The 17,950-nt window shown below is 55.3% G+C and overlaps 3 protein-coding genes across 16 annotated transcripts in view; 2 read left to right on the top strand and 1 right to left on the bottom strand.

The window, feature by feature from the left end:
• The window catches only part of RNF121 (ring finger protein 121), an 85,558-nt gene extending 79,935 nt beyond the window's left edge, over positions 1–5,623 (top strand). For all 4 annotated transcript variants that reach the window (XM_082626746.1, XM_082626744.1, XM_082626743.1 and 1 more), the window contains 3 exons: positions 1,812–1,945; positions 2,583–2,684; positions 4,253–5,623. In XM_082626746.1, the coding sequence (XP_082482872.1) occupies positions 1,812–1,945; positions 2,583–2,684; positions 4,253–4,373 (357 nt within the window). In that variant the 3' untranslated portion in view covers positions 4,374–5,623. The remainder of the gene's footprint in view (positions 1–1,811; positions 1,946–2,582; positions 2,685–4,252) is intronic.
• A 140-nt stretch (positions 5,624–5,763) lies between these two features.
• On the top strand, positions 5,764–10,043 carry IL18BP (interleukin 18 binding protein). The gene is made up of 5 exons (XM_082626758.1): positions 5,764–7,946; positions 8,322–8,528; positions 9,158–9,281; positions 9,365–9,512; positions 9,746–10,043. Exons 1-5 carry the CDS (start codon positions 7,925–7,927, stop codon positions 9,821–9,823), a joined length of 579 nt encoding a protein of 192 aa, XP_082482884.1. The 5' UTR covers positions 5,764–7,924; the 3' UTR covers positions 9,824–10,043.
• Positions 10,044–10,393: 350 nt separating this feature from the next.
• NUMA1 (nuclear mitotic apparatus protein 1) overlaps positions 10,394–17,950 on the bottom strand; it is a 73,080-nt gene continuing 65,523 nt past the window's right edge. For 7 of the 11 annotated variants that reach the window (XM_082626735.1, XM_082626730.1, XM_082626740.1 and 4 more), the window contains 10 exons: positions 16,648–16,758; positions 16,345–16,563; positions 16,069–16,226; positions 14,550–14,796; positions 13,442–13,670; positions 12,640–12,809; positions 12,120–12,296; positions 11,847–11,963; positions 11,464–11,733; positions 10,394–11,125 (listed from right to left, as the gene is read on the bottom strand). In XM_082626735.1, coding sequence (XP_082482861.1) covers positions 11,114–11,125; positions 11,464–11,733; positions 11,847–11,963; positions 12,120–12,296; positions 12,640–12,809; positions 13,442–13,670; positions 14,550–14,796; positions 16,069–16,226; positions 16,345–16,563; positions 16,648–16,758 — 1,710 coding nt within the window. In that variant the 3' untranslated portion in view covers positions 10,394–11,113. The remainder of the gene's footprint in view (positions 11,126–11,463; positions 11,734–11,846; positions 11,964–12,119; positions 12,297–12,639; positions 12,810–13,441; positions 13,671–14,549; positions 14,797–16,068; positions 16,227–16,344; positions 16,564–16,647; positions 16,759–17,950) is intronic. The other 4 variants (XM_082626739.1, XM_082626732.1, XM_082626738.1 and 1 more) reach the window with 3 other exon arrangements.

Below are 17,950 nucleotides of genomic sequence, written 5' to 3'. Positions count from 1 at the left end.
GTTTTGTTTACAAATGGAGGGTTTGTGTCAGCCCTGCATCAAACAAGTCTATCAGCACCATTTTCCAACAGCATTTGCTCACTTTGTGTCTCTGTATCACATTTTGGTGATTCTTACAATATTTCGAACTTTTTCATTATTATTATATTTGTTATGGTGACCTGTGATCTTTGATGTTATTATTGTAATTGGTTTTTTAGACATAATGCTGTTGCACACTTAATAGACTACAGTAAGTATAAACATAACGTTTAAATACACTGGGAAACCAAAAAATCTACGTGACTTGCTTTATTGTGGTGTTCTGGAACCAAGCCCTCAATATCTCTGAGGTTTGCCTGTAATATATGTTCATTAAGGAAAATTTGAGTACAGAAAAATAGGCAAAAGAAAAAAAATCACCTGTAGTCCTACTACCAAGACATCACTGGTGTGAATATTCTCATACATTTCCTTCTGATCTTTTGATAGATTTGGATTGTCTTTACATATATATGTACCAATAATACTGTGCTTCCAATTTTGTACCCTGCTTTTGACACTCAGTGTTATATCTCAAGCTTCAGTTGACCCACCACCTCTCTAGTCCCTTGAGTATAATTTATTGAGGCATTCTTCTATTGTTGGTCATTTATGGTTATTTCCATTTCTTTGTTTTTGTTTTTGTTTTTGTTTTTTACTATTTTTTTAATAAAATATATGTAATGTAAAATTCACCATTTTAGCCATCCTTAAGTGTACTGTCTACCTCCAAAATTTTTCATCACTCCAAACAGAGACTGTGCCCATTAAGCAGTAACTCCCCATTTCTTCCTCCCACCGCTGGTTACCTCTAATCTGTTTTCTGTCTATGAATTTGCCTATTGTAGATATTTTATATAAATGGAATCATATACAGTGTTTATCCTTTTGTGTCTGACTTATTTTACTTAGTGTAATATTTCCAAGGTGCCTGCACATTGTAGCATGTATCAGAACTTCATTACTCTTATGACTGAGTAACATTTCATTGGAGGGATAGACCCCATTTTGTGTATCCATGCTTCTGTTTCCGGACACTTGGGTTGTTTACACCTTTTGGCTATTTGTGAATAATGCTGCTGTGAACATTGGTATACAAGTGTGTGGTTAGTCTCTGTTTTTATTCTTTAGGAGCATGTACCTAAGAGCAGAATTGCTATGTCATATGGTAATTCCACATTTAACTTTATGAGGGATTGCCAAACTCTTTGCTTCTTTAATTATAAATAACACTTAAATGAGTATCTGTATGCATGAAGCTTTTTTGATATTTTTACTCCTTTAAATTCCTTAAGGTGACATTACTGGGTTAAATGGTGCGACAGTTTGGGACATGGTGCCAAACGCTGTCCAGAAGGGTTGAGCCTCTTTTGCTGCTGCCACAAGTGTCTGGGAATGCCCTTGTCACCAAACCAGCGTTGCACCAGATGTTTCACTGTTTTGAATCTTGGAGAACAGATGTTGCCCATCTCTGATGGAACCATAATCTGGCTGCACAGTGGCTTCGCTGATGTAGCTCCCAGTCACCAGCCCTGAGCCCTTCTTTTTCCCATTCTCCTTGTCCCTGATGCCGACCCTCCCAGTCTTGAGGTCCTATCAGATCTGACTTCCTTTCACCCATCTGCCCAGCAAAGATGAGGGCGATGTGGTGTATGAGATATTCTCTAGCTCTGGGGACTCCCCCTACCATGTCGCCTCCTCTACAGAAGACCTAAGGCCTCTGTGGCACCTTCCTACTTTGGCTGATTCTCACGTGTTTTCTGTCTTTTCCTCCTGCTCTTCTCTCCCAGTTCTACAGTGAGTCGGGCATGCCCACCAAACACCTCTCGGACAGTGTGTGTGCCGTGTGTGGGCAGCAGATCTTTGTGGATGTCAGTGAAGAGGGCATCATCGAGAACACGTATAGGCTGTCTTGCAATCATGTGTATCCTGCCTGGAGCTCTTGGGCCACGTCTCTCTTGCCACGTGCACACTCCAGTCAGGGAGGGAAGGGGGTGGTCATGACCCTGGGCATGCTGTCCAGACCTTTGAGGGTAGGGGAGTCACAAGAAGCAGACATTTGGGTGATGTCCTCTGCTAGGGAAGCCGACCCCCAGGAGTAGAAACGGCTGCCTCCTTTGCTCCTTCTCACAGACGGGAGCCACTCTTACATGTAGCCTGGCTGGATCAGAAAGGAGCCGGCAGCTGCACTAGCTTCCCCGAGACTGGGTCAGTCACAGGGGAGGAACATCCTCTAACTGGCTCCCTCAGTTTCAGAATCAAATCCGCCTGAGTAGCACTTGTGACATTTACCACGTCCTTACTCAGCTCCCATTCTGTGCCATGTGTTATCTCCGTTTTGCCCCATAACAGCCCTGTAAGGCAGAGTTCATTATCCTCACTTCACATATGATGAAGCAGGGTCAGAGAGAAGGGACTTGCCCAAGATTATACAACTGATAAGAGGTGAAACCAGGATTTGAACCTTCCTCCAGAGCTAGGGCCTGGGCACCTTGAAGACCGGCATGGGGTTGGAGTGCCATCCTGGCCGCCCACCATTTCCCTTGACCAGTGGTGCTCAGATTCCACGAGTTCTGCATCCGCGGCTGGTGCATTGTGGGAAAGAAGCAGACGTGTCCCTACTGCAAAGAGAAGGTAGACCTCAAGAGGATGTTCAGCAACCCGTATCCTTTGTTTGGGTTCTTTTTGGGAGTGGGCAGTGGTAAGAAAGTACTGGCCTGCATCCGGGTGGGTCTTGGGGCCCTCCCTCCTGCCCCCAGCCTGACTGCTGCCCACCAGTCCATGAGGCTTGTGGTCTCGGGAGGTGGGTGGGATGTGGGGCAGGACCAGTAGCTCAGCTTCTCCTCTTGGTTCAGAATTCCTCAAGGGTAAATCGGTGGTGATAGCAGCTACCATTTACTGCTCGCTTACTATGTGCCTGGCACTGTGCTAAGTGCTTTACTCGTATTAGCTCACTTGATTCTCTAGAGCTTTATGACCTGGGTAATATTATCCTCGTTTTACCAGTGAAACAGTTTAAAGATTGAATAATTTGTTCAAGGTGATATAACTAATGGGTTGTGCCTTACCTGTAACAGGGCTGGAGACCAGCTCTGTGCCTGTGCAGGGCCTGCAAGGTACAGGGATGGTGGGGGCCCCTGTCCCCATCCACCTGAACACAGGACCTGTGCTCCTCTGAGCTGCCCCTCCCTACCTGACCAGCCCTCCCCACTTTGTCTTCAGCCTCCGCTTCCTCCCCGCAGCCTGTCCGTCGGAAAGTGCCCAGCCACTTCTTCGGCCACCACCCCCCCAACCCCGCATTTCCTCTGGGATCCAGGGACTTCTCCCAGCTGCCGTTCCTTTCTGCACCAGGGTTCCCTGTCCCCTGGACACTAGCTGGGCCGTGCGGGGCCACTGTGTTCCCCTTTAAGGTTCCTTGCTTGGTTCTTCCAGGGTCTAGTTCAGGAACAGTTTAGTAACTCCATGGTCAAGCTGAGGGTTGGGGCTTCCCTTAGCTCTCAGGACTGGGCCTGGCTGTGCTTTCTGATGCCTTCAGAGGGATTCCCCATAGTCTCATGAGGTTCAACCTGTGCTTTCCCTGGAGCTGCTTTCCCAGGCTCCCTCTCCATGTCTTGCCCGGCAGTTAGCTGTAAAGTGAAAGGAAGGGACTTATCTCCAGGGGCCGCTTGGCCTCAGTAGGGCCTGGTGCTCGGTGCCCTTGGGTGGGGGTTCCTTAGAACCTTTGCCTGGGGTTATCCCCTGTGACCAGCCTCTTGCTCTGCCCCCTGATGCCTCTGTCCCAAGACTCAATCCCTTCCTTGACCTAGCAAACCTCCCATTTTGGACATTGCAAGAACCTTTGGGTTACTTTATCCCACTCCCCGCCTCCCTGATGCCATCATTACCCATAATCTACAGCAGTCTCGGGCACACTGGCGGTCCAATCTTAGAAGGTTATGCGGAGCCCTGTCTGCATGTTGGTCCTGGAGAGCTTAGTTTCACCCCTCCACCCTCTCCTGCATCTGTCCTATCTTCTGCACTGGTTCCCTCTGCCCTCCTGCCCCCATCCTCTGGGTTTAGCCCTGCATTCCAACATGAGGGGCTGGGTGGGGCTTTCTAGAAAGCAGCTTCCTTTCTCTGTAGGCCCATTTCTGTGGATCATCTGGAAGGTGTAGGCAGACCCTCTCACCCATCCCCTAGACCAACCTTAGCAACTCGAACACGTAACCTCTTTTCTTTGACGCAGTGACAGCTGGGAGAGGCCTCATGTCATGTACGGGCAACTGCTGGACTGGCTTCGATACTTGGTAGCCTGGCAGCCTGTCATCATTGGCCTGGTGCAAGGCATCAACTATATCCTGGGCCTGGAATAGTCAGGAAGAAGAGCATCCACCCAGCATGGACCTCAGGGCACTCTCCTCCCTGCCCTCCAAGACCTCCTGGGTGGGAAAGACTCAAAGGGGCACTCGGGCCACTCAGGACCCCTCCGGCTGTGTCCGGGCTGGGGAGGGATATGACGGAGAGCCAGCAGGTGGGGCTGTCAGCAGTGGGGGGCTTTTTAAAAGAAAACTATTTTGATGAGTATATTTAAAAACCTTTTTTACTGTGGAGCATAGGAATTGCCCCGATTCCTCCAGGCCTCAGCCTCCCTGCTTGAGCAGGCAGTAGCAGAGCCACAGCACTTTTGGTGTAAAGGAGCCATCTCTTCTCTGGCTGAGAGCCCCAGCCCGCCTCCCCTTCCTTCCGTATGTGGGGCTTGAGCCTGGTACACTCAGTGTGGAAGAGCCAGGGAGCTCCGGCAGTGCCACTGATGAGCACTGAGGGGTGAGGTGTCCTCTGTCCCCCCTGGCTAAGGCCACAGGTGGGCGTTGTCTGACTCCGTCTTCCCCATTGGGGGCCGTAGGCTGGTGGAGAGAAGTGGAACCTTGTCATAACTTTTGCAGCAAGGGAAGCTCTAGGACCTCGGAATTCACCGGGGATTTGTGTGGGGGTGACCAGAGCTGTAGCAGCTTGGGGAACCTGCCCCTAAGTGGGGCTGTACTCAGCCAAGAACAGAGACCATCTATACATAGTTGGGCCACAGGGGTTACTGCTGGCAGTGGTGATTGAGGGCCACTTGTGCAAGCTGATCCTCTGCCCAGAAGTGGTGACACATGCTGAAGGCCACTGCCACATCACTTCCTTCCCTGAAAGCCAGAGTGAGTGTGTGTGTGTGCGTGCGTGTGTGTGTGCGTGCGTGCGCGCGCACGCGGTAAAAGAACTATGACAGATGTGAGACTTCTTGCTGTGGTCAGACATTGTTCCCTTGAAGCTGCCAGGGGATTCCCAGCCCAAGGAATATCCTCATGTCAGCCTTGTCATCCATGAGCCCTGCCTGGGCCTGGCAACACAAGTGGTGAGGTGGGTGGGAAGAGGGTCAGGCCCAGGTAAGTATGGGTTCTGAAAAGGGGTTCCAGGTAGGCCCCAGCTCTGGTCCTAGGAGTTTTGAAGGAAGTGGGAGGGCAAACGTGGGCCTTCCGTGCTGGGCTCCTAGGGAATATGGCCCTTCAAGTGCAGTAAGAACCAAGCAGGATCTTGTCATCCATTCTGAATAAAGCTCCGTGAGCTGGGTTGGAAAGCTGAACATCCATCTTGCTTTTCTTCTTCCCACCTCTTTCCCTGCAGTCCCCGTGGGTGCCTGGCCCTTGCTGCCTCTTGCTCTTCCCAATTGAGAGCCGGGGCCTGGGGGTGGTTGGCCCTGCCCAACATCCCTGAGCAAGGTGGAATGCCGGGCTTTCGTCCTGTAGCAGAAGGTGCCCTGCACCATCGCTGGGTGACTGTCCTCACCACCTGAGGTCAGTGCCCTGCCACCACCTCCCCTCTCGCGGGTCACTCTCAGCTTTGGCTTCTCTTACCCGGCTGTGGCTTCCGAGGTCCCCATGCCAGTGGGCTCATCCTCAGAGAGTGGGATGATGACAGGGAGCATCCTTTCACTTTTGTCCCCCCTACCCCTGCATCAGGCTCATGTGAGAACTGAGGCCAGGCTGTCCAAGGCTGTCTCTTCATACTTCAACAGTCCTGAGTCCCATGACCTCCCAGCAGCCCGACTCTGGCCTTGGTTACACTCACAGGTAGAGTCCTGCCTCCTCTCCCTCGCATCCCCACCCCCTTCCCCAAAGGACTGTGTCTCTGGAGTCCTGGGCAGCTTTGCCTCCTGACCTAACTGCTGGAGACACTGGTGTTCCTAGGGAGGAGTTTCTCTGCATCTAACAGCACAGAAGCTCCTGGGGCAGGCGGTGGGGGAGGAACTGAGGAGATGAAAATGTCAGCTAGAGCCCTGGAGAAGAGGAGTTGACTTCTAGTCTCCACGTCTAATTGGGAATGAGTCCGGTTTTTATACACACACGTGCACACACATACGACACAAACACAAGACCCTTGGGACTGCAGCAGTGTTCTGACACGTCTTCCAAACCTAATTCCACCTCCTGGCCTCCCTGGCTCTGTCCCCAGCATCCCATCCTCCTGATCCCAGACACTTAGGTCTGGTCCTTCACAGTTGCTCGAGCCAGTGCTGGGTATGCGCCCTCTTACCCTGGGAAGCACCCTCTCCTCCCCTTAGGTCCAGCACTCCAGCTTGTGTTCCAGGTGCTCGGCTTGTCTGAGAGGTTCCTGCCCACAAGGCCTGGAGGTGCTCTCAGTGTAGCTCCCACGGTGTGGCTCACGGGGGGCCAGACACAGCTGAGCTGAGCTGTGGAGCTCCAAAAAGGGGGGGTTCTGGAAAGGAGGGTTTTTCAGGGCTTCCTGCAAGCCAGGTAGGGGGAATCTAGACTTCCTGGTGAACTTAGATCTGTAGCTCTGGCCAAGGGGCTGGGAGGACAGAAGTGAGAAGGATTCATGGGAGTGATGGGTGGTTGTTGGGTTGCTGGTTGGAGGGAGGTGGGGAGCCTGAGAAAGGCCAGGATGTGGATGGGCTGGTGTGACATGGAGTCTGAAATGGTCAGAGTGATCCAGCTTGGGGTCTCCAGTGACTAGGAGAGTTGTCCCTTTGAATATGGTGTGGCTATGAATGAAGAAGCACGAGGCCTGTTCATGTAGAAGAGCAAAGGTGGACACCAAAGTCCTGACCGTTGGCTGGGATGGAAGAATTCATGTGTGAGAGACTCTTTGTTGGTTCATGCCCTGTGTGCCCCTGGGAGGGTGGGCCTGAGGAAGGTTAAAGACCCCCCAGGCTGATACCATCTGGAGAGCGGGGGGCCTGGGAGTTAGCAAGAAGGTTCCTGGCCACTGTGAACTCCGGCTCAGGGAGAGGCGCAGTGTGCAGGAGCCGTAAGGACTGGGCTCAGACTGCTGTCATGTATGTGTGCCTTCGCTTGGCAGCCAGAGCCTGCTCTAGATTCCCTGGTTAAATAAAAGTGAAAGTGCAGTGCTTTCCCAGAAGGATTTCACTATATATCCTGCCCTTCCCAGAACCAGCTCTGGCAGTGGAGAGAACTTTACCTCCCTTTGTGACTAGGTAAGTCCCTGGTCCTCTTTGGGCCTCAGTTTCCATGCCTGTAATGAAGGGGTTAGATTGGACTAGTAACCAGTATAATGTTGATGGTAGTAAGAGCTAGGGTGGGGATCCCCTGGCTTTGTTTCTAGGGGCTGGAAGAGCTCTAGCCTATGCCCGATGCCAGTCCTCCAGGAGTTGTCAGTTGGGACAGGTGGACAGGACAGAGTAAATAGCAGTGCCTGGCAGCCCACTGAAAAATCAGAGGTAGGGAGGGGCTGTGGAGTCCACAGGAAGAAGGCCACACGTATGTCTGGGATCTAAGCAAGCCACTCAGAAGACGTGGGAGAAGCAGTTTTTCACCATCTCCTCCCCCGCCTCCCCCAGAGAGGAGGAAGTTGTCACAGATATATAGATCCAGGCGTGCCAGCTCCTGACACACGCATCACGACCATGAGACAGAACTGGATTCCAGGTGGGACCTGGGGCTGTGCACGTGCGGGTGGAGGGGTGGGGTGCAGCCTGAGACCAGAGTGGAGCCATGTGGCTGGCCCTGAGCCTCACCCCCAGGTGGGCTCCCCTCAGCTGCTGTGCTGTTGCTTTCGGCCTCTGCCCGGACGCTGTGGCTCTGGCTCCATTCCAAGGTCTCCCTGTGCTCCATTCAAAAAGGGCCAAGAGGTGGGGCTTGAGGGGTTCTTCTGCCTCTCCCGTTCCCTGGGCAGAGCCCAAGAATCTCTGCCAGACTTACATCATGGCAGCAACTCCCTCTCTAGCCAAGATCCGAGCTAGGATGCCGGGCAATCCCCGGAGGTCAGACAGCTGCTGACCTCTGTGACTGTCCTTTCTTCAGACCCCAGCCCTCTTTGGGCCCTGCTCCTCTGCGCCCACATCGTCTCCCACTTGGCCAGAGCCACACCTGTGCCTCAGGCCACTACAGCTGCCACTGCCTCAGCTGGGATCGCAAAGGACACCTGCCCCTCCCAGCCCCCAGCGCTCCCGACAGCTAAGCAGTGCCCAGCATTGGAGGTGACCTGGCCGGAAGTGGAAGTCTCACTGAGTAAGGAGCCATTCTGATGGGAGCCCAGGAGGGCACGGAGGCACCAAGGGTGGGGTTGGCTTCTGAGCACCTGTCCCCCAACCTTCTGTCATGTAGCCCACCACCAACCAGATTAGCTTGGCTGAGCACTGACTTCCTCTCCCCACCAGCATCGCCAGTGTGGCACAGGGCTCAGCTCACAGCTCCCAAGATTGCTCCCTGTCAAAGGGGATGGAGAGGATTCAGACAGAAGGAACAGCCAGCAGACTCCCAGAGCCTAGACTGCAGTGGCTGCAAGCCCAGCCCCTCCTCCCAGAGCCCACTTGCCCTCTGGCCTCCTCAGAGGAGTGGTGGCCTACTGGTGCTGTCTCCTCAGCCAGGGCTCCTAGAGTCACTGGAGCTGGGTGCTAGAAAGGGTAATTCTGAAGAAGAAGGCTCAGGAGTCAAGGACCTAGACCAAGGACCCGTCCCCAAATTCCTCTTACTCAGCCGGGGTCCCCTGGTAGATGACCTCACTTCCCCTTAACAGACTCTCCACTCCGGGTTCCTGAGTCATGGCAGCTGGGAAGCTGGGCAGGGTGGGCAGGCCACAGCGTGGCAGAGGGGAGAGTCTGCTGTACAGACAGGTTAACAGCCACACGTGTCCCTAGATGGAACGCTGACCTTGTCCTGTACCGCCTGCAGCCGCTTCTCCCACTTCAGCATCCTTTACTGGCTGGGCAACAGCTCCTTCATCGAGCACCTCCCGGGCCGGCTGCGGGAGGGCAGCACCAGGTGAGGGGCGCGGCGATGAGGCCGGTGGGAGGGAGGCCTCCTCCTACGGTCCTCTCATGGCCTTTCCTTCTCTTCTGCTCCAGGCGGGAGCACAGGGGCATGAGGACCCAGCTTTGGAGGGCCTTGGTGCTGGAGGAGCTGAGCCCCGCCCTGCGAGACACCAACTTCTCCTGTGTTTTCTCGGATCCTGGGCAGACTGTCCAGCGTCACCTCGTCCTGGCCCAGCTCTGGGTGAGGAACCCGAGGGAGGGACTCCCAGGGACGGGAGGAGCTCTGCTCTGGCGTGGGGAGGAAAGGCTGGGCTCTGTCTACAGCAGCCTCCAGCTAATGCCCCCCAATTCCCCGAGCCTGAGGCAGAAACTAAAAGGAACAGGATTCAAGCAGGGGAGGCAAGGCCTGGAGGAAAGTGACAAGGGATGTCCCTCCCACCTTGGCCCTGATCCTTGTTTGCTTCACTCCCCCAGGCTGGGCTGAAGACAAGTGTGCCCTCCGACACAAGAAGCCCCGTCCTCCAGCAAGTCCCCTCAGCCTCACCATCCTGATAATGAACCCCAAGCTCCAAAGCCTGGTTGAAATGCCACCTCTTCATTGAGGTCTACACGCTCTCAGCCCAGGCCACATTCTGCATCGACTTAATGTAGTTGTTTCCTTTAATGGACTGTCCCGGGGAAGGTATGCGGGGAGAGGCTGCTTCTGACCCATAGCTGTATCTCTGTCACCCCAGCAAGACCTACGATGGGTGCTCATAAATGATCTTCAGTGGTGGCGTACTGATGTCTGCCCAGTCATTTATCCTTTAGGCCATCATTCTACTCACAGAACGTGGCCTGTCTGAGGAGGGAGTATGGGAAGAGGAGAGAGGATGCCACTCAGAAGCTAAAGACAAAACCAGATTCAGGGGACACAGGCCATCAGAAGAGGCCGGCCCATAATGCTCCTCAGGAGCAGAGGCCAGAAATGGAGTGTGGGAAGATCCTGTGGCCTGAGAAAGGCCAGGAGAAGGGATTTGAGAGAAGGTATGTGGGTCTGGAGTCTCCACAGGGACAAAGGTACGCTCCTCTAAAAAGCCCAAGTTTCCCTGCTTTTCCCACACAGATCAAGGCATCTCAGCATTCAAGGGAGAAAAATAGACTTTATTTACAAGTAATAACATTTAGAAAAAATCCATCCCTGGCCCTTAAAAACCTTCCCATCACTCCAAATCCCACCCCAGTGAAATCTGGGGAAGGAAGGGGATGAGCTGCCACTGAAGGCTGCCCCCCCGCCCCGTCCCCCACCGAGGCACAGGGCCCATTTCTCCTGGAAAAGAGCATCCTTTGGGCAACTGTGCCCTTGGGTGGATGGGAGCACCTGGGGGTGGGGCACTCCCACTAGGTCAATGCCCAGTCCTGGACTTCAAAAGCAAGGGCCCTTGCTCAGCCCAGCCACCGGGAGCAGCAGGGACCAGGGCCTGCTCCTCCAATGGTCGGTCCCTTCTAGATCCAGAGGCTGAGAGGAGGACTGACTGGGCCCAAGGACCCAGCCACTCAAAGCCAGCCCCATATCTGGTTGTGATGGTGCTGGAGAAGTAACTGCTCTAAGAAAACATCAGGAGGCGAGGCAGGGAGAGGACCCAGACTATCCAGGCTCCGGGCCAACTCTTCAGGACACACCTGTTCACCTGGTGAAGGTCCGGGTACCAGGCCGGGGTGTGGGCAGGCGTCACTGTCTATAGGGGTTTGGCCACTGTTGGCCTGGGAGCTGAGAGAAGGCACTGAAAGGGACAGAACGAGAAGGACCAGGCAAGGGCAGCATCAAGGACACAGGTGGGGCCACTCACTGGTACCGGCTCTTTAGTGCTTTGCCTGGAAGAGAGAGAGAGACAGTCACTCAGTGGAGGAGACTCGGCGCCAGGCTGCACCAGCGGGCTGGGGAAACCCCCCTGCCACCCCACACCCAGACTAGGGTCCCCTCCTTGGTGTGGCCCTGGACCCATCTACCTTCAGGTTACCAGTGGCTGGCTGTGCCTGAGCAGCTCTGGGTGCTCTCGGGAGAAATGGAGGCGTGTCCTCTCCTCGGTAAGGAGCAGCTAACCAGGCCTCCCGGGAGCACCTGCTCTCAGCCCCCGCCCTCCAGCGGCCTAGCTCAGCCCTGCCTGGAAGCAGCCCCTGGGGTGTTCGGCGGCGAGTGCCCATGCTCCTACCAGGTTCCTAAGAGCTGAACCCTCTCCCTTCCCTGTCAGTGCCTCCACCTTGCCCTTGGCCCGAGGGGTGGCAGTGGCAGCGGCGATGGCGGCGGCAGTGGCGGCACTGGCTGTGGTGGTGGCGATGCGAGGAGAGCGGCGGGTCCCACTGCGGGGGTTGGGGGAGGCCTTGGATGGGGCTTTCTTCGAGGCTGCCCTCCGCAGAAGGCTATTCCCGAGCTTCTTGGGTGTGTTGAGGATGCTGAAGGCCATCGACTGGCGGCGGTCAGCCTGTAGGGAGGGGCTGTCAAACTGGGGGCGCCACTGGCCTCCCAGGCCAACCTGCTGCTCCAGGGCTCTGCCAGCAAGGCCCCTCCAGGGTCTCCCTTCAGCCCCTCACTAACCTGTTTAACAACAGCTGGAGCTGCTTTCTTCTGGGCCTCGGTAGTGCTCTGTCTGCGCCCTTCATGTCGGTCCCGGGGAGTCATGGGGCGTGGGAAACAGGTGGTGGCCTTCTTAGACTATGGGGAAGAGGACAGTTAAGCTGACAGCTCAAGAGGACAAGTGGACCGTGTCCAACCAGCACCCATCCCCCTTCTGAGCCGGGAACCTCCCCGCTAATCAACTTTGCGAACATGGTGGCTGCTGGAAAAGACATGGGAGCCGACGTCACCCACCTCGGGGGTGCCAGGACCCTGGTGGGGCTCTAAGGAGACCCGTTTGCGCTGCTGCCGGGTGGTGATGCCAGCGCCCTCAGCTATCTGGGCTGGCTGCATGCTGGCTCGGCGCAGGGTCTCCCGGGGGTCACCAGTTTTTATCTCCTCATCTGTGATGGTAGGCAGGCTCAGGGAAGGCTGCGTGGGGTAGAGAAAGTGGTCGGTGGAGCCAAGCTGTTTGGAGGTGGAGCAGGACCGCCCCAGAACTCTCTTCACTGGCCTAGCAGGTGGAGCAGCTAGAGCCTTCCTATCGCAAAAATCTCCCCGCCTACACCCTGCACGATGGCCGCAAAGAGCAGTCCCAAGAGACCTCTCCAAGCTCCTGCCCACCCACAGGACTTTTACCCCTGAGCTCCCTCCCTGCCAGCTATTTGACTGGAAGCAGGTCACCCTCCTCGGCAGGCCAGGGCACTGGGGTGGGATGACGAGGAAGAGGTGAGCCAACAGGGGCAGGTCCATGGCAGGGGACCCCAGGGCTCACCCTGGACTCCAGGGGGTAGCAGGTCTTTAAGTGCGGGGGGCACACTCGATTGCGCTGCTGCAACTCTGCAATGCGGTTCCAGTCATCCAGCTGCTCAGGCTCATCCTGGCAAGTGCCCATGTAGAAGCTGTTCCTGCCTGTGGAGGGCGAGGAAATTGGAGCAAGTGGGGCTGGAAGGCCAGGAGGAGAGGGTGGAGGTAGCATCCCGCCAGCCTTTGCTGCCACCACTCCCATCCACCTAGCCCTTGAACTTCAAGCCTAGCACCCCAGAGTCCTGCTCTGCTCAGTGCTGCCGATACAGCCTCGGGGCTCACAGACCATCTCTACCCTGGAGACTGGCTCACTGCTTCCTCCCTGCGGTCATATGCAGAGGCTGTGACACCGAGAGAAACTAATGGAGGGCCAGGAATCGACACCCAGAGTGGTCCCTGAAGAGCCGCCAAAAAAAATCTGAGCGTAGCTCCCAGGCCAGTCTGGCCTCTCTGGTAGCCCCTTCCCACCTGAGGAGGGGCCTGGAGGACTCCTGACAGCAGCTGGGCAGCACTCTTGTGCTGGGAATCCCAGGCCCGTCGTGTGTTTCTGGTTTATAGCCTGGCTGAGAATGACATCAGTGTTATTGCCCAGCACAGCCCCTTGATGAACAACAGGCAAGGCCCTCAGACTGCAGGGAGGAGAGGCAGGTGAGGTGCTGGGCGGCAGCCAGGAAGCCAGCCTTGGGTTTTTAAAAGCTTGTCCCTTCCCTGTGCCAGGATCTGCTTCCAGTCTAATCTTTGGGTGTGTTAAGTCCCCACAGTCCCCTCACCTGGAGGGGCCCCGCTGGACACCCCAGCCTGGGAGCGGCGAGCGGAGCTGCGAGTGGTGGGCCGGTAGCCAGGCAGGCTTAGCAGAGCCGAGTTGCCGTCGTCGGGAGAGCCCAGGCGGGCTAGAGACTGGGTGGAGGAGGCAGCTCTCGGGCCGGCCTGGGAAGCAGGGGCAGACTGCGTGCTATAGAAGGAGGAGTTGGCGCTGTCTGGCTCCTCCACATCTAGCTTCTGGAAGAGAGGATGCACCTGTTGTAGTAGGGATGGGGGCCCTGACACCCCATCAAGAAGCCGCCTGTTCCCCTTCCCAAAGCGCCTCAGACCCCACGGCTGCACATATCCACGCTGCTTTGCATGGGGTCCTTAGCTGCACTTCTGCAAGAAATGGGCCTTGTTGCCAGAATCCCACACAAGGTGCCGAGGCTGTCAAGACTCTTTTCTGTCCGTTTTTCCATTGAGTCTATTAACAATGCTTTGAGGGAGGGGAGGCAGAGTGCATCAGACCATTTTAGAAGTGAGGTGCAAAGGAATGAAGTGACTGGCCCAAAGGGCACAAAGCAAGGAAGCGGCAGAGCTGGGGCTGGAACCCACGTCTCCTGAGCTTGTCGGGCTCATCCCACAGTGTCCTTCCGCCCAAGCGTGCCAGGGCCCTGACAATCTTTCAGAACTTCTCCAGCTTCTCCCCACCAGAGGTGCTCCCTTCCTCTCCTCCCCAACCTCCTAGTGCTATGGAAACAGGGACCAGAGCCCCCAGCCAGGCAGGCAGCCCACTGGGCAACCACAACGCATCTCGGCTACCCAAGGGTGTACCCAGGGGTGTGCAGGGAGGCACGGGCTGGACTGCAACTTCTCCACATTGTCTCCCTTGAGCTGCACAGGGTCACTGCTGTACACGGAGAGGACGGCAGCCTTAGAGCAGTGGACAGGCAGCCAAGTCCAGCCCTGCCCCTTTCTACAAGAGGCCTAAGCAAGTCACCGCCCTTAAGCTTTCCCATCTGTGGGTATGGACTGGTCAGCCCTGCCGGCTTCTTGAGGCTGTTTTGAGGACCCGATGGAAAATGCCCTTGAGAGGAAGCAAGCATTGCTGCCCCGCACTTGCAGCAGCCTGACCTTGGTCATGGTGATGTTGATGATTTGCATGGTGCGCCGACGAGAGGAGCGGGTGTTCCGGCCTGAGTCCAGGAAGACATCCCCCAGGGAGTCCAGGCTGCTCTCCAGAGGGGGCTGACCCCGAGCAGGGATGGGGGTGAAGTAGAGACTCTCCAGGGATTCTACCTTGGGGGGCAGACGCTGGGAGATGGGCGAGGCTGGCTCTCCAGGGATGCTGGTGCCCTCTGGCTGGGTACGAGGCAACTTGCTGTGGGGAAAACATCTGCTGAGGTGCCATTCCTGGGGCTACAAGGCATTTTGTCCATCCCTTTGCTCCAAAGCGACCAAGTCCTACATTTATTATTACAAGAAGACCAGGTCAAGCACCCCACCCTCTCTGATTTCTCAGAGGTATCAAGGAGAGTCCTTGACCTTGGCCTTCCATCCGTTCTCCATCCCTGGTGAGCCTATACACTCCATGGCTCTCTGAACTCAATACTGGCAATTCCCAAACCCTGCTCCCCAGACCCATATATCCACAGCCCCAGACCTCCCCCATGGATTCCACAACAAACATGTCCCAAACCAAGTCCATTGTCTGTTCCTCCTGTATCTCCTATTTCAGCAAGTAGGAGCTGGGAGGGGCAGCCTCCACCCAAGCCCCCAGCCACGAACACAGGCACAGTCCTACCTCTTCCCTCTCCGGCCAAACCCAATCGGTGAGTCTCCTGAGAGCTCTCCTAACCACACCGTACTCCACTCTCACGCCCCTCCGTGCCTGCCTCGTCCCCTCTGGCCTAGACTTACAACAGCCTCTGAGAGACACAGAGTGGAGACAAGCAAGGACTCGAGCCAGGCTCCCCAGGTTCAAGCCTAGCCCTGCCACTGTGGCACCTTGGGCAAGTGACTGCCCCTCTGCCCCAATTCCATCTGTGAAAGGAGATAATCATAGACTCTTCCTCAGAGTTGTTAAGGGATAAATGAATTAATACCTTTCAGGTGTTTATAACCGTGTCTGACACACATAAGTTTTTAACATTTCTAAAAACACATTTATTGTTTTTATTGAAGTCTCAGTTTTGCCCTATCAGGACAGGCTTTCTAAGATGCAAACCTGACCATGTGCTCCTCAACACATGTGCTCACCCCCCACTCAGTGGGGAGTCCAGCCGCTCCTCCGGGACTTGGGCCCGAGCCCTTGCAACTTCATGTTCCAGCCCATCCAGGCTCTTTCTCGGCCTCTGCTCTCACCACTCTCCATCAGACACACCCCTACGGCTTCTTTCAAGACTCAGAGCAGGAGTGACAGCCTCCATGAAGCCTTTTCTGACCACTCATTTTTATTTACTCCCACTGTGCTATATACAAACATCTGGCCTAATACCTCTAATACTTTCTTTATTCTTCTCTAAGAATAAGCTTCCAGAGGGCAAAGGGTTCACGTCTTATTTATCTCACAGCCCCAGTGCCCAGGATACAGCCTGATAAACAGTGGGCGCTCAATGGACAACAGACGGAGGGAGGAAGGGTGCCTCCTGACCTGGTGATAGTGAGTGGGGTCCCCTCCTCGCAGCTCAGATCCAGGCTGTCAATGCTCAAGTCCAGCTGAGGCTTAGCCTGGGGCTCCCGGCTCTTTAAGGCGTCAGTCGCCACCTGGAACTTGCCCAGGTCCCGAAGCTGCTGGTCAGCATGGGCAACCTGGGAAGGAGAGGGCCGAGGGAGAGTGAAGGGAGGCCTAAGCAGGGGTGGCTGAGGTGAGGAGGGCACGGGGCCCGGTATGACAGAGGGGAGGGCATCAGTGCAGCCAGAGCCCTACCTGTGCCTCCAGGCTGCGCACCTGGGCGGTGAGGTGACGGCAGGTCTGCTCGGCCTCCCTGGTCTTCAGCCCGGCCTGCTGCAGCTCCCGGCCCAGCCGATCCGCTTCAGCCCGCAGCTCCTTGTTCTCTGTCTGCAGCTGCTCCAGGCCCCGCAGCTGCTCCTGCAGCTCTTGGTTCTGCTGCTTCTTGGCATCATAATGAGTCTTGGCCTTCTCCATCTGGGTGGGCGGAAGGGCAGGTGGGTTGGTGGGGCTGGAGTGGGGTGGGGCGGGAGGGCAGGTGGGCAGGACCAGGCTCCTCACCTGCAGCTTGTAGTGCTCAGCCGCCTGCTCCTTCTGGCTCAGCTGGGCCTGCAGCTCATTCAGCTGGGCCTGGAGGCGCTGGGCCTCTTGCTGGCTCTCACCTCCCTGGGCCTGGAAAGCACGAGAAAGGCTGATCAGGGCTGCTGGTCTGTTTGCTCCACCCTAATCCACAGCCTCCTGGGCTCCATGGATGTTTTCAGACTCCTGCCTATCCTCTCAGGACACACAAAAAGACCTTTTACCCCCTCCCAACTCCAGCCTACCAAAACACCACACACCCCTCGAAGTGCACCTTCTATAGGAGCTTTTCCTGTCCAGCTAATGCCATTTCTGGAAGAGTTCTGGCAGCCTGCCTTTGCTTCCTTGAGACCAGGCACAAACCATCTCACTCTCTCTCCATGAGTACAGTCTCCCCGAGGAGGAAGGGCACGGATCCCCAGGGAACACCAGGGTGCAGAGCATGGAGCTAGGCACACAGCATGTGTGCTCTCTGAGGACACGTGAACTCATTTCTCCTCAAAACCCCTCTAGGAACTAACTATCTCCACTTCAGAGATGAAGAAACTAAGCTCAGAGCTTGAAAGCAAATTGACCAGGGTCACAGTAACTAAACAGCAGAGTAAGACTTGAACCTTGGTCCACCTAATTCCAAAGCCTGTGTGGGCTCATTTATGATGCCAGCACTGCCTCCTATCCAGACCATAGACTCCTGGGGAGCAGGGCCTGTGGCGGATTCTCTGTCCGCCTACACCACCAGCAAATACTACTTCTGTAGCAGGCACTGGACAGGGCCATCCAGCCTTACCTCTCCACATCTCCCAGCACCAGGAAGGCCCCTAAGAAGGGTGTAATAAGCATCTGTTTATCACGTAATTGTGACATGGTGTGGAGTACATGGCAGGGAGCTGGGGAAACAAAGCTCTGAGCTCCCACCAACTCCCGTGACCCTCCCAGGGCCACTGGTGCCAAATTCCTTTGCCCCTAACTAAAAGCTGTGACGCCTAGAGCTGCAAAAAAGCAAATATTAAACCAAAGAAGGTGACATCGCTGAAAGCATTAAGAATATTAAATTGCATTGTAATATTAAACGTTACTGATGCTCCTCCCCGAGATTTAGCAGTGCAACCCAATTAAACTTTCTGCAGTGATGGAAATGTTCTGATTTGCCCTGTCCGGTACGGCAGCCACTAGCCACACATGGCTACTGAGCAGTGGAACTGCGGCTAGCGCAACTGAGAAACTGAATTTTTAATTTAATTTCAATTTAAATAACCACACATGGCTAGTGGCTACTGTAGCAGAC

This window comes from Mesoplodon mirus (assembly GCF_964341445.2).
Source record: "Mesoplodon mirus genome assembly, chromosome: 7".
Lineage (NCBI taxonomy): Eukaryota > Metazoa > Chordata > Mammalia > Artiodactyla > Ziphiidae > Mesoplodon > Mesoplodon mirus.
Note: the sequence above shows the minus strand (reverse complement) of the source record. Positions and strands in the feature narration are given on the sequence as shown.